General features: G+C 40.2%; 1 protein-coding gene across 1 annotated transcript in view; it reads left to right on the forward strand.

Moving 5' to 3' along the window:
• LOC102438469 (receptor-type tyrosine-protein phosphatase delta) overlaps window positions 1-22,643 on the forward strand; it is a gene marked incomplete at its 3' end in the record, with an annotated part of 280,712 nt that overhangs the window by 221,940 nt on the left and 36,129 nt on the right. Inside the window, exons 13-16 of the mRNA XM_023744373.1 lie at window positions 3,329-3,446; window positions 11,007-11,594; window positions 12,035-12,132; window positions 13,041-13,300. Of these exons, the coding sequence (XP_023600141.1) occupies window positions 3,329-3,446; window positions 11,007-11,594; window positions 12,035-12,132; window positions 13,041-13,300 (1,064 nt within the window). The remainder of the gene's footprint in view (window positions 1-3,328; window positions 3,447-11,006; window positions 11,595-12,034; window positions 12,133-13,040; window positions 13,301-22,643) is intronic.

The following is a 22,643-nucleotide window of genomic DNA, read 5'->3' on the forward strand; positions in this document are numbered from 1 at the left end:
TATCCAGAAATGGCAATTCTCTGTTGTATCCATACAGATTTTATTAAACTTGAATGAGCCATGGCAAGAAGTAAAATGTATCCCACTGAGGGAGGAGTTTATAAAACAATTTGATTGAGTGGATTATGTTATTTATTGAGAGCTTATTCTATATATGGTACTGGGGGGATATAAGATGTGGCACTTGCCTCTTAAATGCTTATAGTCTAGGTGGCTAGGAAGGATGTAAAGTTTAGAAAAGTTTCATAAAATACAATATATGTAATGACATCAAGCAATGTATAATTAATTAGTAAATGAGTGACAAATATCAGTAAGAGCTAGGCATTTAGAAACACTAGACCAGCTGGTAGAAGAGGTCCTGAAAATTTAGTTGAAAACTTAAAGGATAAACGGGGATTGAAGAGGTGAAAATGTGTGTGCACTGTGTGTGTGTGCACTGTGTGTGCGCACGCGCGTGCGCGCACACACATACACTATAGAGTTGGAGGCGGGAACATATTTTTTAAAGGTGAGCAGATTGAGGCAGTCACAAGTGTGATATAGTCAGGTGACAGTGAGTTTGCAAGTTTGACAGAAATAAAGGATTCTGGTTAGTAAGTTATGCTAAATACAGCCAAGAAATCCGTTTTAGTATAATGTTGAAAAATCAATAGCATAGCAGTGTTTCATAAACTTCTTTGACCATGCCCCATAGTAAGAAATGCATTATATGTCACCACCCATGTATATGTTTAAAATAAAAGTTTTTCAAAATAATACCCTACCTTTAAATATATATAAACTTTAATAGTTTGCATTCAAGTATATTCTGTTTCTTTTTTTAATGCGGTCATGAATGACTAAATGGATTTCATGTCTTACTGAGTGGGTCATTACCTGCAGACTTAGTGGAGAGATTAGAAAGAGAAAAGATAGTAGACAAGGAAATAGGTGGAAAGAGCTCTTTTACTAACATGGCTGCGCAGGAATAACAATTCAACAGAGTCCAGGCAACAGAAATGGAATAAGGGATGCTTATGATAGATATTTTAAAGAATTGACCAAAACTTGCTGACTAGCTAAGAATTTGAGGAAGAAAAGAGATCAAAGTATGGCTGCGAAGTTTTGAAGATGCTCCACCATTTGTTAAAATAAAGAAGTAAAGAGGGGGGTCTGCTTCTGGGAATGTTAGTTCAGCTTTAGTTAAGCGAAGCTTGAGGGCACACGTGACAGCCCAGGGAAACTGTCCAGCAGATGTGTGCAATGTATGTGCTGCTGGAGGAAGTCAGGGCTGGTAATGCATTTGAGATAAAGGCAGAAAAGTCTTTAAGATTTGAAAATGAATACAGTTGTTTGTTTGTTTGTTTGTTTTTTGTTTTGTTTGTTTTGAACAGAAGACCAGTGACTGTTACAGAACATCCAGTAATGCCAACTTTTAGCAAGCAAGGGCAAGAAGTGGAGTGGAGTGGGATAGGGAAAGGCAAAGAGTGAGGAACTGGCCATGATATCAGCCACACTAACCCACAGAGGGTAGGAAGCCACCAGGGAAGTACACCCTCAGCTTAAAGAGAGAAAATGTAACCTGAGAAGGTGCGATCCAGGCAGACAGAGATGTAGCCAGCTGAGATTGTAGGGCCACACAGGACTTGACCAGCTTCAAATTGCATTGTTTATAATATCCTGTCATATGGGCTAGAGGAAGGACACGAGTAGTTAACCTACTTGTATAATTGAGGAACTTGTACAAGGCTCAGAGGATATAAACGTCTTGCCACACAATTCAGTGGCAGAACCAAGCCTTGCTTCTTTTTTCCCCTCTCAGCCTTGCCTGCTTCCAGCAGCAATCAAGTAGCATGTGAAGGGGGACATTGAAAACAATAAGGTTGGCATGTATCCATCACGATTTTGGGAATGGCTATTGTCTGCCACAGTTTAAAATGCCACTCTCGGGTGGTTCACTTGGTTTTTATAGTCTCTGTAATGTGAGTGAAACCACTCCAAGTTCCTGAAAATAAAATTTCTCTCCCAAATTTAGTCCATTCATCTGGCAGAATAGTATTCCCAATGGCTCTTCAAGATGGAGTCCGAAATATTGGAATTTCCGCTGTTGATACTCCTCCTTTTTTGAGAAAAGCACATTGTAAAAGCTGTCATATTTGGGATCATTGTCAACCATTGAGTTCTATGGTGCCCATTACAGCCTTGCAAGAAAAGTCCTCCAGCCCTCCACACAACCCAGCCCATTCACTGAACTCTCACTCGCATTGTCTTTAGATGTGGGAAGTAATGCCATTGTATATTTTCTTAAATTTATCACACTTAATTTGAAAACATAGCTGTACCAAAAATCTGAAAGGGTTTTTTATTCATTATATTGCTCTCTCTCTGTGTGTATCTCTAAAGAAAATACCAGGACAAATCAATAGCTCTATGTAAAGAGCCGTGTAACCTCCAATTTGGACGAACAGTTCTCTGTCTAGTCTCAATAACTACCACAGCGTGGGGCCTTTACTAAGACAAAAACAGAGAGTTTTGATGAATGATGTTGGTGATATTTAACATTTTCTAAACAGTCAGAATTACTTGAACAATATTTGTGGTATGGCCGAGCCAGTCCTTTCATTTGGTTTTAGATCAGAAAATCATTCAGTTGAACAGAAGATTCTCCTGAGTACATAATGATTATTGTTCATAGCCCACACGATCAGCCAATGATATGTTTCATGAGTCCCAAGAAACTTATCTGAATCTCAGGATGTCCAGGTCCAACAGATCAGCCATTTGGCAAGATCGGTCCAGGGTGGTAAAACAGACGGCGTTGGCATCAGCCCATCCGCAGTCTGTGGGCCAGGCTGTAGTGGATGCGCATGGAGAGCTGCTGGCAGAAACTAACAGCGAGTTTACGGATTGCTCACTGTGAGCCAGCGTAGTTCTCATCATTTACCGGATGTAACCCATTCAGTCCTTCAGTAGCCCTATGCGGTCTTATTACTCATAACGTTCACATGAGAAACTGAGGCACAGAGTTGAACTCATAGACCTTGGATCACCAAGCTCATACATAAGGGGAAGTGGGTTGAAATTTAAGAATTCAGGAGCCCTGTCTCCAGGTTTTATGTTTTTAACTACTTTCCCTTAGAGCTGCCCTACGCGGGCTGACCCCACTTCAGTGTCAGCATGAAAACACCATCCATAGCATGAGCTCCAGGCATGCAACTTCCAGTGCTTGGCATGGCTGCAGGGAATGTTGAAGCATGCACAGAAATGCTAGCGGATGCCTTGATTTTTCTCCCCAGAGCGCTGGGAGCATGATTTGAATCAGTGCCATTCTACTGTGTCATTTCAGGACATGATTATTTCTGGGCTGCAGCCTGAAACTTCCTACTCCCTCACCGTCACAGCCTACACCACCAAAGGAGACGGTGCTCGCAGCAAGCCCAAGCTGGTGTCCACCACAGGAGCAGGTAACCGATCTGTGCAGCTATGTGCCTTGGACATGTTGGGGGAGACAGTAATGCCGATTTTCTAAATGGGATGAGTGACTTCTGACCCAGGGGGAAAAATAAGCTCTAATCAACTTTTTGTTTTTTAATATATATATATATATTTCATAAGAAAAAAACAAGAACACGGGAATATAATTTACCTAAATTATCTAGTCCAGGGGTCCTCAAACTACGGCCCGCAGGCCACATGCAAATACAAATATTGTATTTGTTCCCGTTTTGTTTTTTTACTTCAAAATAAGATATGTTCAGTGTGCATAGGAATTTGTTCATAGTTTTTTTTTAAACTATAGTCCGGCCCTCCAACGGTCTGAGGGACAGTGAACTGGCTCCCTGTTTAAAAAGTTTGAGGACCCCTGATCTAGTCAGTCCTTTAACAAATACTTTTTGGAGCACCAGTTATTTGTCAGGTACCTTTCCCATTACTGGGCATACATCGGTCAGCAAAGCAGACGCTGCCCTCCCGAAATTTGTTTTCTGACCAGGACTAGCTACTTAACAGTGGACAAATGAGTATAGAATAAAATGTCAGTGAGTGATAAACTGAAAAATAAAGGTGTATTGGCATTAAGCATAGGGCAGCCCCTAGGGGTTATTTTGGAGTAATCGGAGGTCTCTGTGAGGCGGGATATTTGAGCTGAGGCTTGAATGTTGTGAAGGAGCAAGTCTCAGGGGGGTTCGGAGGGCTCATCCTTTAGGTAGGGAAGACATCAGCAGCTTCAAGCTCTCCCAACAACAAACCCTGGCAGAGGAGCTGCCATCTGGAACTAGGTGTTGACTTCGTTTTATTTTTTGTTATTTTTTCCTCCCCACCCCCACCATGGAGATTCTAAGGAGGCAAATTGCACAAAAGATGGGGAACAGAAAAGAGAATGAAGAAAAGAAAAAGGGCTAAATATCACATTGTTCTTTCTAAAGAACAAAGCTCAATGTTCTTTAGAGTCACTTTGGCCACAGTAGGAAAAGCCAGCATGAAGGAAGGCCTGGCGTTGTAAAACCAATAAATTAAGAGATGATTATAAAAGGATTATCCTCCTGCCCCTTTCCATAGAAATCTCCTCTGGAACATTTGAACTGTGATTTGATCTACTCCTTCAAAATCACTTCTCACATAACGTTTTAGGAACACACCTTTCGGTAAAGGCATAAAGGAAAGAACAGCTGTGATGGCGAGCACCCTCCCAGGCGCCATGCTCACTGCCAAATTTGTCTAAATGTCAGAAGATATTCCTCACATCCTGCCACCGTGAACTGCCTCAAGCAGCAGGATTGCAGATGGCAGAATTCCTTCAAGATAGTCTTCTGGGCTTTATTTTAATTTTTTTAAGAACGCCATTGTATCAAGCTAATTTTTTGCCTTGCATAAGAGATACATGTTCAGTGGGGCATACTGACTGTCTTGCTATGGAAACAACCTCTATTTGAATACAGACAACCAAGGCTAAACTCCTGAAATTTAATTTCAAAATGAAGAAAATACATCTACTCCCATATTAATAACTGTCTTAATAAGCCTGAAATGTTTTACATGAAATCATCAAACTCCCATTCTCATAAGATGGGGGTCCTAAAATGAGCAGAAAAAGAATAACCAAAGAGAAAGGAATAATAGTGTCTATTTTATTATCTGTTTTAAAGATTATCTCATAACTTTTTAGTCACTGTATCGACATTTATTAGTATTTAGAATTGTCAATATCATTTATATATAAAACTAGAGGCACAGTGCACGAATTTGTGCACGGATGGGGTCCCTCATTCTGGCTGGCGATCAGGGACAATTGGGGCGATGGGAGGTTGGCCAGTGGCGGGGAAGAGCCATGGGAGGTTGACTGTGGGAGTGCACCGACCATCAGGGGGCAGCTCCTGCATTGAGTGTCTGCCCCCTGGTGGTCAGTATGCATCATAGCGACCGGTCGACCAGTTGTTCGGTCGTTTGTTCGTTTGGTTGCTTAGGCTTTTATATATATAGATTATCTTGGGATTTTCATTCACAATTTCAGGTCTTTGTTAATCAATGAAGATTTAGATATTAAGGTAGGATATACTTACAGTTTAGATGTCTGCACATTTGTTTTCTTGAGACCTTTCCAGTGAGCCTGGGTTGAAGGTGGGAGAATCCAGATTTATAATCTCTTGTAGAGAAAATCTATAGTTTTCTTTGCTGCCAACCTACCAGTTAAAAAGCACTCCCCCCAACCCCCCAAAAAGCATTCCCCAATCATGGTTCATCCCCACATAATCAGTAAACTCATTAAATTTTGTTGTTGTTGTTTTTGTATACTGTTACCAAAAAACCTTATATTGATGTGACTATGAAGAATTACTGAGTTTATCTCACATATATGAGCTTCAACTAAATCAGAGTTTTTAGGCTATTTAGTAATTGCTTCCATGGAGAATTCAGAAATTCTCATGAAATTTCATTTTAATAGTAAAATTCCTGATTGTAGTATATATTAATGTATAATATAATATTTCTAAAATCTGTGAACAATCATAACTTTGAAACAAAATGTACTGGCCATCACTTAATCTATGGAATATGTAACTTGAGGGATGCCTTTGAATAAAGTGTTGGCTTTTACATTTCAGTGATAGTGACATTTTTGTAGGTTACTTGTTAATCTTACATTGTCCTGTCTCATATTAATTGGCTCGTTGCGTGAAGTCTTGAGATTTAAGACAACCAGCAAATTCATTGGTTTGAAATTTTCTCTATATTTTTGCATAAATGTCACTACTTTACTGAACAGCTATGGTTAAAGCTGATAGAAAAGACAACTATGACATGGAGAATTTGGAATAAGCTTAGGCCAGTGAATTATGATTTTTTTAAAATTTATCTTTATTGTTGAAAGTATTATAGATGTCCCCTTTCCCCTCCCCAATTGACTCTTTCTAGCCTGCAGGTTTCCTGCTCCCTCTCCCAACTCCCCAGGCCTTCACCACACTATTGTCTGTGTCCATGGGTTATGCATATATGCATATAAATTCTTTGGTTAATCTCTTCTCACCCACACACACCCATCCTCCCTCTGAGATTCCACAGTCTGTTCCATGTTTCTACGTCTCTGGATCTATTTTGTTCATCAGTTTATTTTGTTCTTTAGGTTCCACATATGAGCGAGATCATGTGATATGTGCCTTTCTGTGATTGGTTGCTTTTGCTCAGCATAATCCTCTCCAGGCCCTGTTTCTTCTTAGGTGCTAGGTTAAAGGGAAGCTAAGTTTAGAGCCAGTGGGACTGACAAAGTGCCTCAGTGGATCCCCAGTGATTGCTATTGCTAGGAAGTAAAGGGTGGCAACACTCTGCATACCATTTCTGAAATCCCAAAGCATTTTTAATAGAGAAGAATCTAGTAAGGGAATAAGAAGAATTTAAAAAGGAAAAGGGAGACGAGATCATATATGTCTTGAAATGAATTAGAGTTAGCTTATTTACTGTGCAGCGGGGCTCTCTGCTTCCTCACTAAGACACTACTAAAATGACCTCCACGCTCTCCTGAGTTATCTAATACTCTTTACTTTGCCAACTCCCCAGCTCTGATGCTGGAGTAAGTAGGACCATTAAGCCTACTACTGTATAACCTTTAAAAGTGGTCCACATAATAATCTTAAGGCACCTGAAACCTTGAGCCAGACTCCACATACAGTACCACCTAATACATCTCTTCATTTCCCCACCTTGAATATGCAGATACCAGAGAACATAGAGCCTGCACTATCCATCTTTATTTTCCCACCCAGATTCCTGTGTGCCAGTGTTTAAGTCTTTGCACAAAGTGAATAGATGGTATATGTTTAGATTTTCTGGAAATCAGAAATGGAATGGAATCAATATGTGGAGATTCAGAGAATTCTTTTTAACCATATATTCAGTGTTGTAGAACTCTCCGCATTCCTTCTATTCTGTTACTGGGATGAAATACTCAGAACCCTTACCCAACTTGAACTACTTCTATTCTTCACACATTTGTGGAGATTTTGAGTCATTCGCGTCATGTGGCTGGCCTCCCCTGAGGTGATACTGGTATTCTTCCTCTAGCTGCCTCAGCATTCCTTTCTTTTTGGGATTCTTTACTTGTGTATGGTGGTGTTCCGGGACTGGTTGTCTCATAGTTTTTAGGCTTAGTGAAGCTTCTGCCAAGGGAAGGAATGACCTTGCAGGCTTGAATGGAGAGCAGACTGAGATGCTCCTGGCAGGGCAGTGGAAATCAGTAGATCAGAACTGACTCTGACTTCTTTTTAAAAAAATATTTATTAAATTGATTGGGTTGACCTTGGTCAGTATTAACATATAGTTTTCAGGTATGGGTTGACTCTTACTTCTAGAGCATTACTTTGATCCCATGATTCAAGCCCACAGTATGTATATCCCCAATTAAGAAAGGGCATTAAAACAAACAAACAAAAAAAGACATTAGTCCAACCTAAGCTTTAACCACAGAAGAATGATGAACATTTTTATAAAGCCAGTGTGTTTTTGTCTTAGAATTTACCGGTCCATTATATTTCTCCAAATTTATATCACAGCAATAGTATAAAGTGAAACATCAGATAATAAAAACATATTGCTATTTGGATGACAAATAGTATAAATATTATTAGAATATTTGTGGTTTATATCAAGAATACTAGCCGTAGCTGGTTTGGCTCAGTGGATAGAGTGTTGGCCTGCAGACTGAAGGGTCCCGGGTTTAATTCTGGTCAAGGGCACATGCCCGGGTTGAGCACTCGATCCCCGGTAGGGGGCGTGCAGGAGGCAGCCAATCAATGATTCTCATCATTGATGTTTCTCTTTCTCTCTCTCTCTCCCTTCCTCTCTGAAATCAGTTTTTTCAAAAAGAAAACTAAAAATGTTTGATTAATCCTAGCTTTACATGCATCTTATAGAAACTGTATACATACTTACTGTGCAGTTCCTTGGAACCAGAATTTTAGAAAATTTTGATAAATATGTTTAATAAAATAGATTGTAGCTGGAAAATGTTGAGGCTTAATAGTTAGGTTTCTTCCTAGTAGTTTCAACTGGGTTTTGTTCACTGAATGATGTTTCCTCTGCTGAAGGCCCTAGTTTTTCTCAGCAGAGCCTCAAGTGTTTAATCCTTGACATCACTGACCCTTAATGAGCAAATTGTGTAAATGTTATACACACATAAAGGGAAATTTAAAGATGCCTCTCACTGTCTACCTTAAAGTGATTTTTAAAATGAAAATAATTTTAAAATGAAATAAATTTAAACTAATACAGTGGTACCTCCTTAGTTACTGGGGCTACATTACAAGACCCCCAGGGAATGCCTAAAACCAAAGAAGGTACCGAATCCCATTTATACTATGTATTTTCCTTTACATACATGTTTAATTTATGAATTAGGCACAGTGAGAGATTAACAGTAGCTGACAATAAAATAGAACAAGTCTAACAATATATTGAAGTAAAAGGTATGTGACTGTTCCCTCTCTCTCAAAATAGCTTATTGTACTGGAATCACCTTTTCTCATAAAGGAGGCACTTTAAGGCTTCTCTCTGGCATATCTGAACTGGCAGCATCGCTACTCTTTCACTTTGGGGCCATTGTGTTAAGTAAAATAAGGGTTGCTTCAACACAAGCACTGCGATACCGTGACAGCCAGTCTGATAATGGAGATGGCTCCTAAGTGACTAACCTACAGTGTGGAGGCATCAAAGGGATGATTCAAGTCCCGGGCGGGATGCAGTGGGGTAGCGCAAGATTTCATCATGGCTACTCAGAATTTAAAAAGTATGAATTGTTTATTTCTGGAATTTTCCACTTAATACTTTCGGGCTATGGTTAACCAAGGCTAACTGAAACTGAAGAAAGCTACTGTAAATGGAATAATTCAAAGGCTCTCCAATTTATGAATGAGTTGTAGTTTGGGAATTTCTTAATTGATTAAGCTCTCTGCATGCATATTTTCCTGAGAAACAATGAGTATACAATTTTTGGTTTGGTTTAACTTGATTCCTGGGCCAACTCTCAACACACACACACACACACACACACACACACGCACACACACACATACACACAGAGTAGCCATTACAAACTTCAGGAACTATTCTTCCCCTGCATTGTGGGTTAGTTGAGTTATATGAACTTACCCAACATGTGAACAAAACTGTTAATGAGCATGTTCTTGGGCAAAGCATGTTACCACTGAGGGTTCAACTTTCTAAAATATATGATGAACAGGTTAGCTAGGTCATTACCAAGGTCAGTATACTATGTATTTTCTTATCATCTTTCTGGTTTTGTTGTTTTTTGTTTATTTGTTTCATTTTTTTAATCTCTACCCCCTTAATACTATTTGTCATTGCCAGTCTCCCATTAGTGCAAGCTTTCCTTCCTTTCTACCATCTTCCTCTTCCTATCAACTTCTCTTTGTTTTAAGTTTGCTGATACTCTTCTTCCTCCCCCATCTTTGGTCTATCCTCAAAGTACCTATTGGCTCTGTGTTATTTACCACTGTCCTTCTGCGTGGATGCCAGGAATAACTGCCCTCCATTAAAAAATTGCAGTTGTACAAATCTATTGAATGAGTAGATTAGAACTCTTTACATATCTAACTTACTTAACTTGAAAAGAATATAAATTATGTACTAGTACTTACAGGAAACTAGCCCCTTACTATAAGAGGTTAGTATTTTGATTATTGAGAATTATGATAATAGTAATAAAATATTAAACTTGTGTGAAGATTTTTACATGCATTTTCTGATCTAATATTCACAACAACATTATAGGGTAGGTCATAACATAATTCCTGTATTAAAGATGAAAATTCAATGGGGATGACCGGTGTGGGTAGTAAAGTATAAACAAAAATGCAAATTAGAGCCATAGTAAGTCAAAATAATGTTATTTGGAGCTACTTTTTTTGTAAATTTATAAGCAGCATAACAATGTAGTCAATTATTTGGCCTATAGAGTCAATAGACCTGGGTTTGTACTATCCTTTTCTCATTTATTACACATCTTACCTTGCACAGTGTTCTGGCTCTCTGGGTTTCCTTTTCTTATTATACAAAAATCAAGATAACTAATCAGAGCATGTAGTCGGGAGTAAGGACTGTAAATCAAATGCAACAGTACATGTAATGCTCTTAGCAGTGTCTGGTACATTGCATGCGACCAATAATTAAATACGTTATACTTGTTATTATTAGCTGCATCTAATTGGCTCATCTGTACTCATTCATTTCTCTGTGGCATGCACCTTTATGTGTGAAAGTCTAAAATGTGAAGATGTTAAAACATTTCCTCAAATTATTATTTAGTTAATTCCTAGTTTGTGTCTATTATCGCGTTCTAGCAGTTCAGCCTCCTTTAATAGAGTAGGAGAAGTAGAACATTGCCACAAAGGTATACAGACCAAGCATTGCCCCCCCCTTTTTTAATAAAGACTTAAGTATGCTGTAGAATGGTGTTTCCATTTAGCAATGATTGAAATGTGAGCATCCATGTAAGTTGGTCCATCCATGTGCTTCAGTCCCAGGGAAACCCCGGCTGCTGATTAGCCACACTCAGATGAATACTGCTCTCATTCAGTGGCACCCCCCGGTGGACACGTTTGGACCTCTTCAGGGCTACCGTCTAAAATTTGGCCGGAAGGACATGGAGCCGCTCACCACCCTTGAGTTCTCTGAAAAAGAAGATCACTTCACAGCGACAGACATCCACAAAGGAGCCTCGTACACCTTCAGGCTCTCCGCCAGGAACAAAGTGGGCTTTGGGGAGGAGATGGTGAAGGAGATTTCTGTCCCAGAAGACGTCCCAACTGGATTCCCTCAAAACCTCCACTCGGAAGGCACCACGTCCACCTCCGTCCAGTTATCTTGGCAGCCACCTGTCCTGGCAGAGAGAAATGGCCTTATCACCAAGTATACCCTTCTGTACAGGGATATCAACATCCCTCTCCTTCCCATGGAGCAGCTTATTGTTCCCGCTGACACCACTCTGACACTCAGTGGCTTAAAACCAGATACCACATATGATGTAAAAGTGCGTGCTCACACGAGCAAAGGGCCCGGGCCATATAGTCCCAGTGTCCAGTTCAGGACACTGCCTGTGGATCAAGGTAGGATTTGTCTGCTTATGGCCTTCCTCCTTTAAAGGAATGTCGGTCTTTGGAAATCAGTATTTTGAAGCTATAAATAACTGCTCGGCCCATTCATATTAATAGGTTCAGCCAAAGCGGAAAGGTAAAGTATGCGAAACTTACTGTGTTTTGGATGCCTTAGAATTCAGTTATAGAATGCCAACCAAGTCTGGCTGAGAGCATCCCCATGTCCTCAGGTAAGGAAAACGCAATGTAGTTGACCGAAATGGAGAGAAAGGAGAGATCTTTAGGAGAATGATGTATTTAAATGAATGCTCTGAACAGGTAGGCAAATCACCACTTCTCTCTCGGATCAAAGTAGAAAGCGTCTAGCGTGAGCCCTGCGGTCCAAGGTGGTAAAGGACAGGTCGTGGTTCTTAGGAGTGGTTTAAATACACTGTTTTTTCCTTTTCCAGCAGTGTTTGCAAAAAATTTTCATGTCAAAGCAGTAATGAAGACCTCCGTGCTGCTGTCTTGGGAGATTCCGGAGAATTATAATTCTGCCATGCCTTTCAAGGTATGTTGTTTTCGAATGTGTAAGAAATCACAGGTAAAAGCGGAGGGGCCGGGGGCAGTCCCCCTGGGTGAGTTACCAAAAAGCAAACAGACGGCTTTGGTTCTGGAACACATACTTGCTCATTTGTGGCTTTCACATACTAGACTGAGTCTGGCACTTGGGCTGTGTGGCCTTTCCACTCTGAAGAGGGGGCAGGAGCTCAAGCCCAGTGCTGGCATTCCTTTGTAGGTGACCTAGTGTTTGCAAGTTGAACTTTTTACATCTAAGCTAGTTTTTTTTATTATTATTGCTTAAAGTATTACAAAGAGTATTACATATGTCTCCTTCCCCCCACCACGCCTTGACAATTTTTGTTTTTCCCCCAGAAAAGGACATCTGTATGGTTTCTACCTATATAGAATGCAACCGATTTTAAAAATGCGTTTATTGGCCTGAATTCTTTGCACAGTTTAAATTCTAGTTGAGAATTTAAACTCCATGGAGAGATAGTGAGAGATGCTAGCAAGAAGTACAAGGCTATGAAATAAAGAGTAGAGAAACATTTTTGAAAGTTATAATATATTTAGGAACAGGAATGGAAACGTTTAGAAAAAAAGTGATGTGTATCATCCATTGGAAACCTAAAGCATTTCTGCACACATTCCATTTCTGTCACATACACCTGACAAGTCAAAATTGAAAAAATATTGTGCATTTCTTTGTGTATTTTCGCTAGAGTTAGACATATTATATCATTACACAGTAAGAACGAAGTGAAAAATTGATGCAATCTCTAGAATTTGTGACTACTTATTGGCTTATGAATTATCCCGAAATTGAAATTGGTCTGATATGCATTTTCTCTAAGCAAGTGCACATGAGTTTAGAAAACATTCCTAGACTCTCTGTGATCGGTGGTATCTCCCTAGATTCTTTATGATGATGGGAAAATGGTAGAAGAAGTGGATGGTCGAGCTACACAGAAGTTAATTGTCAACCTGAAGCCTGAGAAGTCGTACTCATTCGTGCTGACAAACCGGGGGAACAGTGCTGGGGGGCTGCAGCACCGGGTGACCGCGAAGACTGCGCCGGACGTGCTGCGCACCAAGCCTGCCTTCATCGGGAAGACCAACTTGGATGGCATGATTACTGTGCAGCTGCCCGAAGTACCTGCAAATGAGAATATAAAGTAAGTTGATTGAAGGGTTAGGGCTAAAGGAGAGAAATGCCAGTAAACAGAAAAAGAAAGTTAAATCTCAGTGTTGTCGTGTTATAGAAGAATAAATGGCTCTACATAGAGTACCTGAGTCTTCTACATAGGATTGTAGTTTTGTTATTCACGGCACTGTGATCTGGTGTTCATTGTAACCCAGATTCTCATTATTTTAACGTTTAGTATTTTGGATATTCCAGGAACAGTGTTACTTAGGAAAGCTAGAACGGCAAATAGAACATGGCCATTACTATAAAGGAGTGGATGTCATAATATATGGAGTAAGGTGACTAGTTGAATGACTCTGATATGTGGCAAGTTATTGTGGGGGTGTCTTAAAAGTACAATAACACTAAAAGAACTTTGGGGAATTAGATAAGCAAATAAAGTTTATGACACTAGTATTTTATGCATGTGCTGAAAGGTAGAAATTTCAAAAGTTAAAATTCTGAATGACATTGGAAAAACATGTAAGTGAAAAAATGCAGGTTTTCTGGGTTGAATGAAGCACAGTGTAGAAGCCAGTGGGCCTTCAGTAGAAAATTAAATCCAGTCAGATTAGTAGTTTGTCGGTTGTATATAGTTAGTTGTACCCAGCTCATTAGTGATAGCCAACAGAAAACAAAAGTATTTACACTGAAGTGTATTAAGTGTGAGCACGGTGGAAGGCCGTGGAGAATGAAAAAGATGTGATCCCTTTCCCCAAAGAGCTTATCATAGGGTGGGGGACACAGAGAAATAAATGTAATACCTGTTAATGATAGAGTTGTATTCTCAAGAGCAGCCACACTGCAATGGAGTGGGTCAAAGAAGTTTCCAAATTTAATTTTGAAGGACAAATAAGAGGCAGACAAAAAAAAATCAGAGTGAGAAGATTATATATACAGGAAGCAAGTGATTCTGTGAGGCTGGAGCCCTGAGCGCTCCTGCAAGCCTGGCGGGAGAGGTGTACAGGGGTCACCTCCTGCCCAGAAGTTGGGACTATATTCCGTAGACAATGAAAATCAAAGGGTTTTATGTGGTAGCATGACATGATACCATTTGGATAATTATCAAGTTTCTGTTTCTCCATGTTAGGAAGTATTTATTGAGTGTCTACTGCATTTTGGACACTGCTCCCCATCAGGATAAGACTAGATCCTTTCTCATTTCTTCTTTCTCACACAATCAACTTTAGATGAAACTTGCGATGAAAGATTGGAAGGCCAAGTGGACGCATTTATACATAGTTCATAGGCCCTCAGAGCCTTATGTGTGGTGACAAGCTGGCAGCACTACTAGGACAGTTCTTAGGGAACGTGGATCCTGAAGGTGTATGTTAGTGGGAACTGGAACAGCAGAGAGAGAATTGTTGGGGAGTTACCACATAGTTAGTGACACTAGGCAAGTAAAAAGATTCTGAAGGTGGTGATGGTGGATCTGAGCAGAGGCAAACCAGAGCAGTAGTGCAGTAGGAATTGGAAGCTGATGAAATGAAGAGATCAGTGCAGAGGAAAACATCATAGATGGCTCTGGGGTTTGAGAAAAGCATCAGAGATGGCTCAGGGGTTTGAGAAAAACATCATAGAAATTAATGATGCTGCCATTTGTCCTAAAGGACACGAAAAAAAATCAAGAGGAAATTAATGCGTTTAATTTTGTCTATATGTTACATTGAGGTAACAATGAAATACCTAATTTGGGATGTGGGTTTAAAGAAATTACTAGGATTAAAGATAGGCATTTGGGAATAGTAACAGCAGCAATGGTTTTATGGGAGGAGACAATCGCTGAGACAATGAAGTAAAAGTATGAAGCAAAAGGCTAATAATAGTAAAGGTCTCAGTTATTAGGAAGAAGGTAGCAAGTACAGACATAGAGTAAAGCTTGTTAGGGAGTTAGGGGAATTGAGCCAGGGCCATAGGAAAGGAATTTTTAAAGATTATGTACAGTAAGCACTTTCCAAAGCTCCAGAAAACTTGAAGAACATGACTGAAAAAAAATTAGCTATTAAAAAGTAAAACTTGAAGAATATGCTGAAAAAATTAGCTATTAAAAAGTAAAGTTATAAACAAGAAGTTTTTACTATTGGGGTATTTGTGAAATTTAGGAAACAACCCTTCCTGAAAAAAATTTCAGTTATTGTTTATTCGATAAAATAATTGAGTGGCTTCAAGCAGATGATGAAATTTCCAAAAGATTATTATGAAAACAAATTCACTGAGAAATAAGGTTTCCATTTTTGTTCACTCTTCTCTTTCTGTCATTCATAAAATTGGAAATGAGAATGAACTATTTAGTACAATTTTTATTCCAACAAAATTTAATATGAAAGTGAGTTTATATTTATCCATTGATTTGTTTAAATATTCTGTTGATTTCTTTTATCTCCCACCATAGTGCCAGTCAGTGTTTCAAGGGTTTAGTGGGGATAATGAAGACTTATTCATTGATATTACACAACATGGTTAATTAGGGAATTTAGACATGTAAAAAGATCAGTTGAAGTGGAGTACTGTGGTTCCAAAGATTAGATGCCACAGGAGGGGCTCCTAATCCTGCTTTAGTAGGGAAAGGGGTCCTGGAGAGAGTGACATCTAAGCTAAGGCTTAATGAATGACATGAACTTAGCTGGTCCGCAGCGTGGGGGTGGGGAGACACTCTTTCAAGAGGACAGCATATGCGATGGTGCCTAATCGAGATAAAGACTTGCATTTGTTATTCATCTATGTCTTCTCCATCCATTGCGACTTTTTAGTTGGCATCCAATGAACATATATTCTGTACACACTATATTTCCAGCACTAGGACTGGGAGAGATGACTGAGATAAAGCCCTATCTTACAGTGGGAGAACAGAGACAAAGAATAGGTAATGTGAATATAATGGGAGAAGTCTGCCAAGTACTATGGAAACATGAGTATAGAGATTTAGCCCAACTTGGATGTCAGGGGAGGAGGTATCTGGAAGGATCTAATATCTCATCTGAGTGTTGAAGGATGAAAAAGATTTAGAAAAGGTACAAGAATTGCAAACAATGAAAGAATAGGGAAAAATATGGACTAAATTCAATCCATTAAAAAACATGCACTTTCTATTTAGAGAAAGAACAGTTGAAAGATGAGAAGGGAATAGTATATTTTGTAGTATTTACTATTGGTTTTCAATATTTTATTTATATGAAAAAATATTTTAGTGGATATTTACTATATTGGCTTGGTAGAATGTGTTAGACGTTATTGGAAAATGGCATTTTAGTCCATTGGTGGTAGACTTTTTTTTCATTTTCCAACTTCAGAATGAGTTGAGAATATCACAGAATCTAGTTTGTTTTTCAGTGTTTTTCTTTAGCTTGTTCAATTTTTTTCTTCGTTTTCTTTATCTACTTTCTCCTCCTATATTTGAAGTGGGAATCAGGGAAAAGGCATAAGAATTTAGTAACAAAGGGAAGAGACCATTACAAAGCAGAAAAAGAACCAAACCATTACGGGGAAAAAATATGTTCTAGAAATAAAGAGATTCTCAAAAAAATATTCTAGCTGCTCTGGGGAAAAGAGCAAAAGACTAAATTAGAAAAGTACTTGAGTGGAAAAAGGACCAGAGCTATAAGAAATGAAAGAGCAAATCTCCAGTTAGAAAAAAAGCAGCAAGAAAACCTAGATAATTTATATTTGGGGGCTTCCTACAGCGTAAAGTTGCCCATCCTTCCTTCCAGGTTGGTTTAAGTGGGATGGTCACATATCACAAGAACCTGTGTGCCTCGTAGTGCCACTTGCAGTAATTGGCAAGTACAGAAATTAGAGAGGAATGTAGCTTTTTGTTCAGTATTTTATGGGTGAAATGAGGGGAGGAAGCAATTGATTCCAGACCTGTAGGTGGGTTGCTAACTTTTATTTAGGTGAATGCTATCTAGAAAAATGCTTCCTATTTGTTTTCTAGCCAAATGCAATTTTGGTGATTGAGGAGCTGTTTTGTTTATCAACAGAAACCATGCTTTTCTCATTTCCAGCCACTGTAATTGGCAGGTCTTGATCACTGCCCCCAGCTCCTCACCCCTTACACACCAATCTGCCCCTGGGAAATGTAAGCGGACATAGCTCCTTGCTCCGGAAGGAATTGGCCCACACTTGGTTTCTATCTGGAGAAGCAGAGGCGCTCCCTCCGGGAAAGGTCACATTTCCCAGGAAACAGCAGGTTCTGGTGCCGGGAATTCTGTAGGGCTTCAACCTTCTGTTTAAATGATTTTAGGAGGCAGGGGGGCCAGTCTGAAAACTCTAGCGAGCCCACAGTGTTTCAGGAGCAAGTTGTGGTCAAAACGTCTGTGAGTTGATAGAGCAGGAGTTTAGTCTGGGTGGTAAGAAAAAAGTGTATCACGCAGATTATGCTAAGAGAAGGTACCTAATATAAGTTAATTTCACTGTAGCGCTTTATATTTATGAAACACAGAAATGAGGAAGGAGAGTATTTTATGAAAGTTTACATTTCTTTGGTCTTGCTAATGTGGCTTTCAGATTCTCTACTTTTTCTTCTTTTAAAAAAGAAGATATTCTTAAAAGCATGGCTTACAATGTTGCTTCATAAAATGTGTGCCGCCATTATGAGCAGTTTAATGAAGTAATATATTATCTGTTTAATTTTTAATGAGAAATCATTCATTCATCGCATGGTGTCATTGAGGTGGTAAAAGCTTGCGTTTGTAAAGTGCTTTACACTGAACTGAAGATACTAGGGTTCATTTAAGCCTCACAATCACCCTGTGTGGTGGGCATCCTTCTCCCCACTTACAGATGAATTAAAGTGAGGCCCAGAGAGGCTGAGCAGCCTGGCCAAGGTCATAGAGTTGATGCTGAGAGTTAATAGTGCTGTTTAGAAGGACAGGGCACACAGTAACTGCTGTAATCTTCACAAGAAGGCTGCTTTGCATTATAAAGCTGAGGAAGCATCAAGAGGAACTAACTTGCCCTGGCGACACCATAGCAGAATCAGAAAGGCAAGATCTGAATGCAGGTTGTCTGGCCCTAGAGCAGCGGTTGCCAAACTTTCGGACCTCACGGACCACCAGTGGTCCACGGACCACCGGTTGGCGACCGCTGCTCTAGAGCACACATGTGGATCCACGGCCATAGAATTCATTGGCCAAGCAAGGAATTGGCTAAACTGCTAGACCATCGAGCACCCCACAGCAAGGAGGCATTGACAGGACTGGCCCAGGCAAATGTTAATACCAGGAGCAGCCAGGCATATGCACATGGCCACCGATCATGGAAACGTGAGTGTCACGCAGCAGTTTGCCATGAGAATTTAGATGAGAGGTAAAGGGAGAGGCTCCCCACAGGTCAGCATTATCACCTGCCACTTCACACATGAGGAAAATGAGGCTTATGATAATTTAGTAACTTTTCTGACAGCACGGAGCTAAAAAGGTGGGAAACCTTAATTTAAACATGGAAACCAGAAAAACCATTCAACCTGCTTTGGTTTGTCTATGTTAAATTAATTTTGCTTAAATGATATATGCCCAAATGACTATAGGGTATAGTCAAAAAATCAAAAGCTATGAAAAGAACAACATTTTTTATTAAAATCTGAGATGGAGTTTGACCTCCCAGTTAAAGAACGAGTTTGAGAATGTTAATACAGGTTGCTAATACAAAAAGCCCGGCTGAATTTGAAGTGGGACTGCCACCAAGGCCAGAGCTTAGCTTCCCGTATAATTATGTGAAGCTGGGCCCCTTGATGATAACATATTAAATAGAATTAGTAAAACTTTACTTAATATAATTAAAATTCTGAAGGTTAGATTTAACTTATCTAATTAAATCTAATATAGTGGGAAAACACAGCTTACTTTGTAAGTAGTCAAGGGCTTTCTAAATATATTTATTCTGAGGTTATTTATTTGCCTATTAGCTAAAGTGATTGTTGAAAAGGGTGTTTTGAGCCTAAATTGGAGTCAGACAGGCAAAGCAGAGTGTGCAGTTTAATTTCACTGGTTTATAAAGCTGATCTAATTCTAAAAGCATTTTTTTTTTCATTTAAAAAAAGTTCTTTTTGGATCATATGGTTTGGTCAGAGACTGAACAATAGGGCTCTAAACCAGTGGTTCTCAACCTTCTGGCCCTTTAAATACAGTTCCTCATGTTGTGACCCAACCATAAAATGATTTTCGTTGCTACTTCATAACTGTCATGTTGCTACTGTTATGAATCATAATGTAAATATCTGATATGCAGGATGGTCTTAGGCGACCCCTGTGAAAGGGTCATTCGACCGCCAAAGGGGTCACGACCCACAGGTTGAGAACCACTGCTCTAAACTCTATAGTGATAGAATGTTAGGAGAGGAAGGAACAATCCAGATATGTGACAATGGGATAAGCCTGGCGTGGTGACAGTTGAGAAGAAGGGAGGTGTGAACAGTAGGGAAAGGTTTGGAAGCCATAGGACTTGGTCGTAGGTTGGGCAGGAGAGAAGGAGAGAGTGAGAGCAGATTGTTAATGGGAAACACCTAGGTTAGAGCTTGTTCCACAAAAAGGATCCTGGTTGTTATAGGAAGAGGATTTATTTTGGAGGCATTTTTTTTTGTTTGCTTTAATCACAGTAAATTTGAAGGACTTTAGTGACATAGAAATGGAGACCTACAGTTGGAATTGGATGAACCTGACGTGCTCAGAGGAGCGTTCTGGCTGAAGATGTGAGTCTGTAAATCGTTTGCATGCAGGTAATAAATGTTGCTCTGCCCTGGAATGAGATCACAGAGGGAGAGAAGGAGTGGAAAGGAGTCCTTGGCCAGAGCCTCGAGGAACTCTATCATTTAATTGCTGGGTAACAGATGATAAATCCTGCTAGAGAAACAAGGGTAACGTGCAGAGGAATATAACTGTAGAACCAGGAGAGTTAGATACCGAGAAAACACTGAGAGGGTCTTATCGACATTGTCAGATTCTGCTAAGAGATCAAGAAAGAAGAGGGTCAAAAATTCTCCTTTTCATGTAACATGATTGAGGTCACCGAACACCCTGGCAAGGGCAGGGAGGTGGGCTAATGAGGCAGGAGCCTCGTCAACCAGAAAGTGAATGGAAGGTAAAGAAATGGAGAACGGCAGGAACAGACAGCTCTTCTCAGAATTTGGACAGTAAGGGGTAGGAGAGAGAAGGAATGATGACTGGAACGGCATGTGGTTTGCTTTATTTTTAAATGGCAGATATTTATATGAGGTTGGAAGCAAATGTATAGGATCCAGTGAGGTGGGAGAAGCTGAAATATGCATATATGAGAAAGAGAAGGGGTGTGATACACAGCAGTGAATTTCAACCACTGTGCTGTGGCATGCTGATGTGCCACAAGAATTGTGGCACATACCCGACTCTTTAGGCAGGGGCACTGACCTCTTTTCCCTTAGATTATCAAATAACATGCCAACAGCCAACACAGCAATAGCCACCCGGTGTAAATGAATAAAAAAAAAGTATATATATTTTTTGTCAGATTATATATATATTTTGGTGTGCTGCAGAGTTTTAGTAACTAGTTTATGTGTGCCATGAGAAGAAAAAGGTTGAAAATCGCTAGCATGTGGTAAACTTCCTTAGAGTGAAATGATGGGAACCAATGAAAGAAAGAGTGGTTGGCCTTAACACATAGAGCCAGTCCTCCTGCTCCACCCGAAGGAAAGATTTTGGTTGTGTACAGACCTAGGTAGGCTTGTAGTCTGGTAGACAGATGTGGAGGGAATTATTGTCTGAATGTTTTTATTTTCTCTGTATATTAGTGATAAGGCCATCTTCTAGTGGGAAGATAAGGAGGTTTAAGGTTTGAGGCCAGGGGAGAAAGTTTGAAAACGTTATCATGTAAAATTGAAGGTCTAGGTAACTAAAGAAGTCGTGGTCTATTTCCAGGCAGTATTGAGGGCTGGAGTTCGCTGATCATGAATTTATGGCATCCTTCTGCCCTATGCGTTATTTCTCAGGCTGTGTTCAGCTCCTTGGGTTCAGGCACAGAGAAAGGCCATCACAGATTTCAGCCATGGTAGAGTGGAGGATGTTGGCTTTGGAAGGGCAGAGCTCAAGGATCTGAGAGCCGTGGTGTTTCATGGGCCAGTCCTAGAAAAGAAACCCCAAGTCCTAACCCTGAGGTTCATGGGTGGGGGAGTTGGAATGAATAAACAGCCACCACATGAAACTTCAAGGGAAGCAGTATACTCTGGGGAAATCTAGGTTTCAGGAAAAGCAACCACATGGGTATTTACAAAACCACAGTTGCAGAGAACAAAGTTGAAATGTATGAACTTAGACCCAGGCGAGACGTTCTGTAACATGGAGTTCCAAACTCGCAGCGCCCCACGCCATTTCTTTCACCGGACAAGAGTTGCTATGAGCCTGGCCAGAGTGGTTCAGTTGGATGAGCATTGTCCCATGCACCAGGAGGCCACCAGTTCGATTCTGGTCCGGGCACATGCCTGGGTTGGGGACTGGATCGCTGGTAGGGGCATGCAGGAGGCAGCCGATCCATGCTTCTCTCTCATCAATGTTTCTCTCTCTCTCCCTCTCCCTTCCTTTCTCTGAAAGCAGTCAAAACATTTTTAAAAAATAATGCAATTTTAAAAAGAGAGAGAGAGAAGGGAGTTGCTTTGAAGCAGGCTCCACTGTGACTGTTGTAGATGAATGCTTCAGAGATCAGTGGAGATCATATCCAGCCACACAATTAATTACTAAGTGGGGGGGGCGGTACAATTCTTATCCCAACTGCAAGTAATATGAATAGTTGGGAAGTGCTGCAGAAGAATGAATTCCTTTTTTTCATGTACAAGATTGGCAACTCGAACTATGAAAGCAGAAAGAAAAATTAATAGAATTTATCAGCTTCACCTTGATTTGCATGATTCTGCACGAGGACAATGGGAGCTCTGTGACAATGTGCATTATCATCGCTTTGGGCAAAGAGAACCTGTCCTGACTTTGCATGATGGGTAGAGAAATGCAGGAGGTTCCCTGACAAGTGTGTTTATCAGGCACATCTGCAGCGTTATTTCCTACGCTCGGTTGCATCCCCTGTCATTCCCCTCAGTGCTCATTTAACATGATGGACTTGTTTGGCAAATCCTCCAGGTGGTGGGAGGACCGGGAGAGGAGGAAGCTTACTCGGGGTCATTAAAAAAAAAGGGCACTAGCCTCTCACACACTCCAACTCTTCATTCTCCTCCCCCTCCTTGATCATCATGATTATTTGTAGGAAAGAAAATGAATGGCTGAGTGATGTGATCTTGTGAGTCTGTTGATAGCTGCTCAGAGCACCATGGAGGGAGGGCTCAGGTATAGTCATAGAATTCTCGATCAGAGAGA

The sequence above is a fragment of the Myotis lucifugus genome, unplaced genomic scaffold, assembly GCF_000147115.1.
Source record: "Myotis lucifugus unplaced genomic scaffold, Myoluc2.0 scaffold_456, whole genome shotgun sequence".
Classification (NCBI taxonomy): domain Eukaryota; kingdom Metazoa; phylum Chordata; class Mammalia; order Chiroptera; family Vespertilionidae; genus Myotis; species Myotis lucifugus.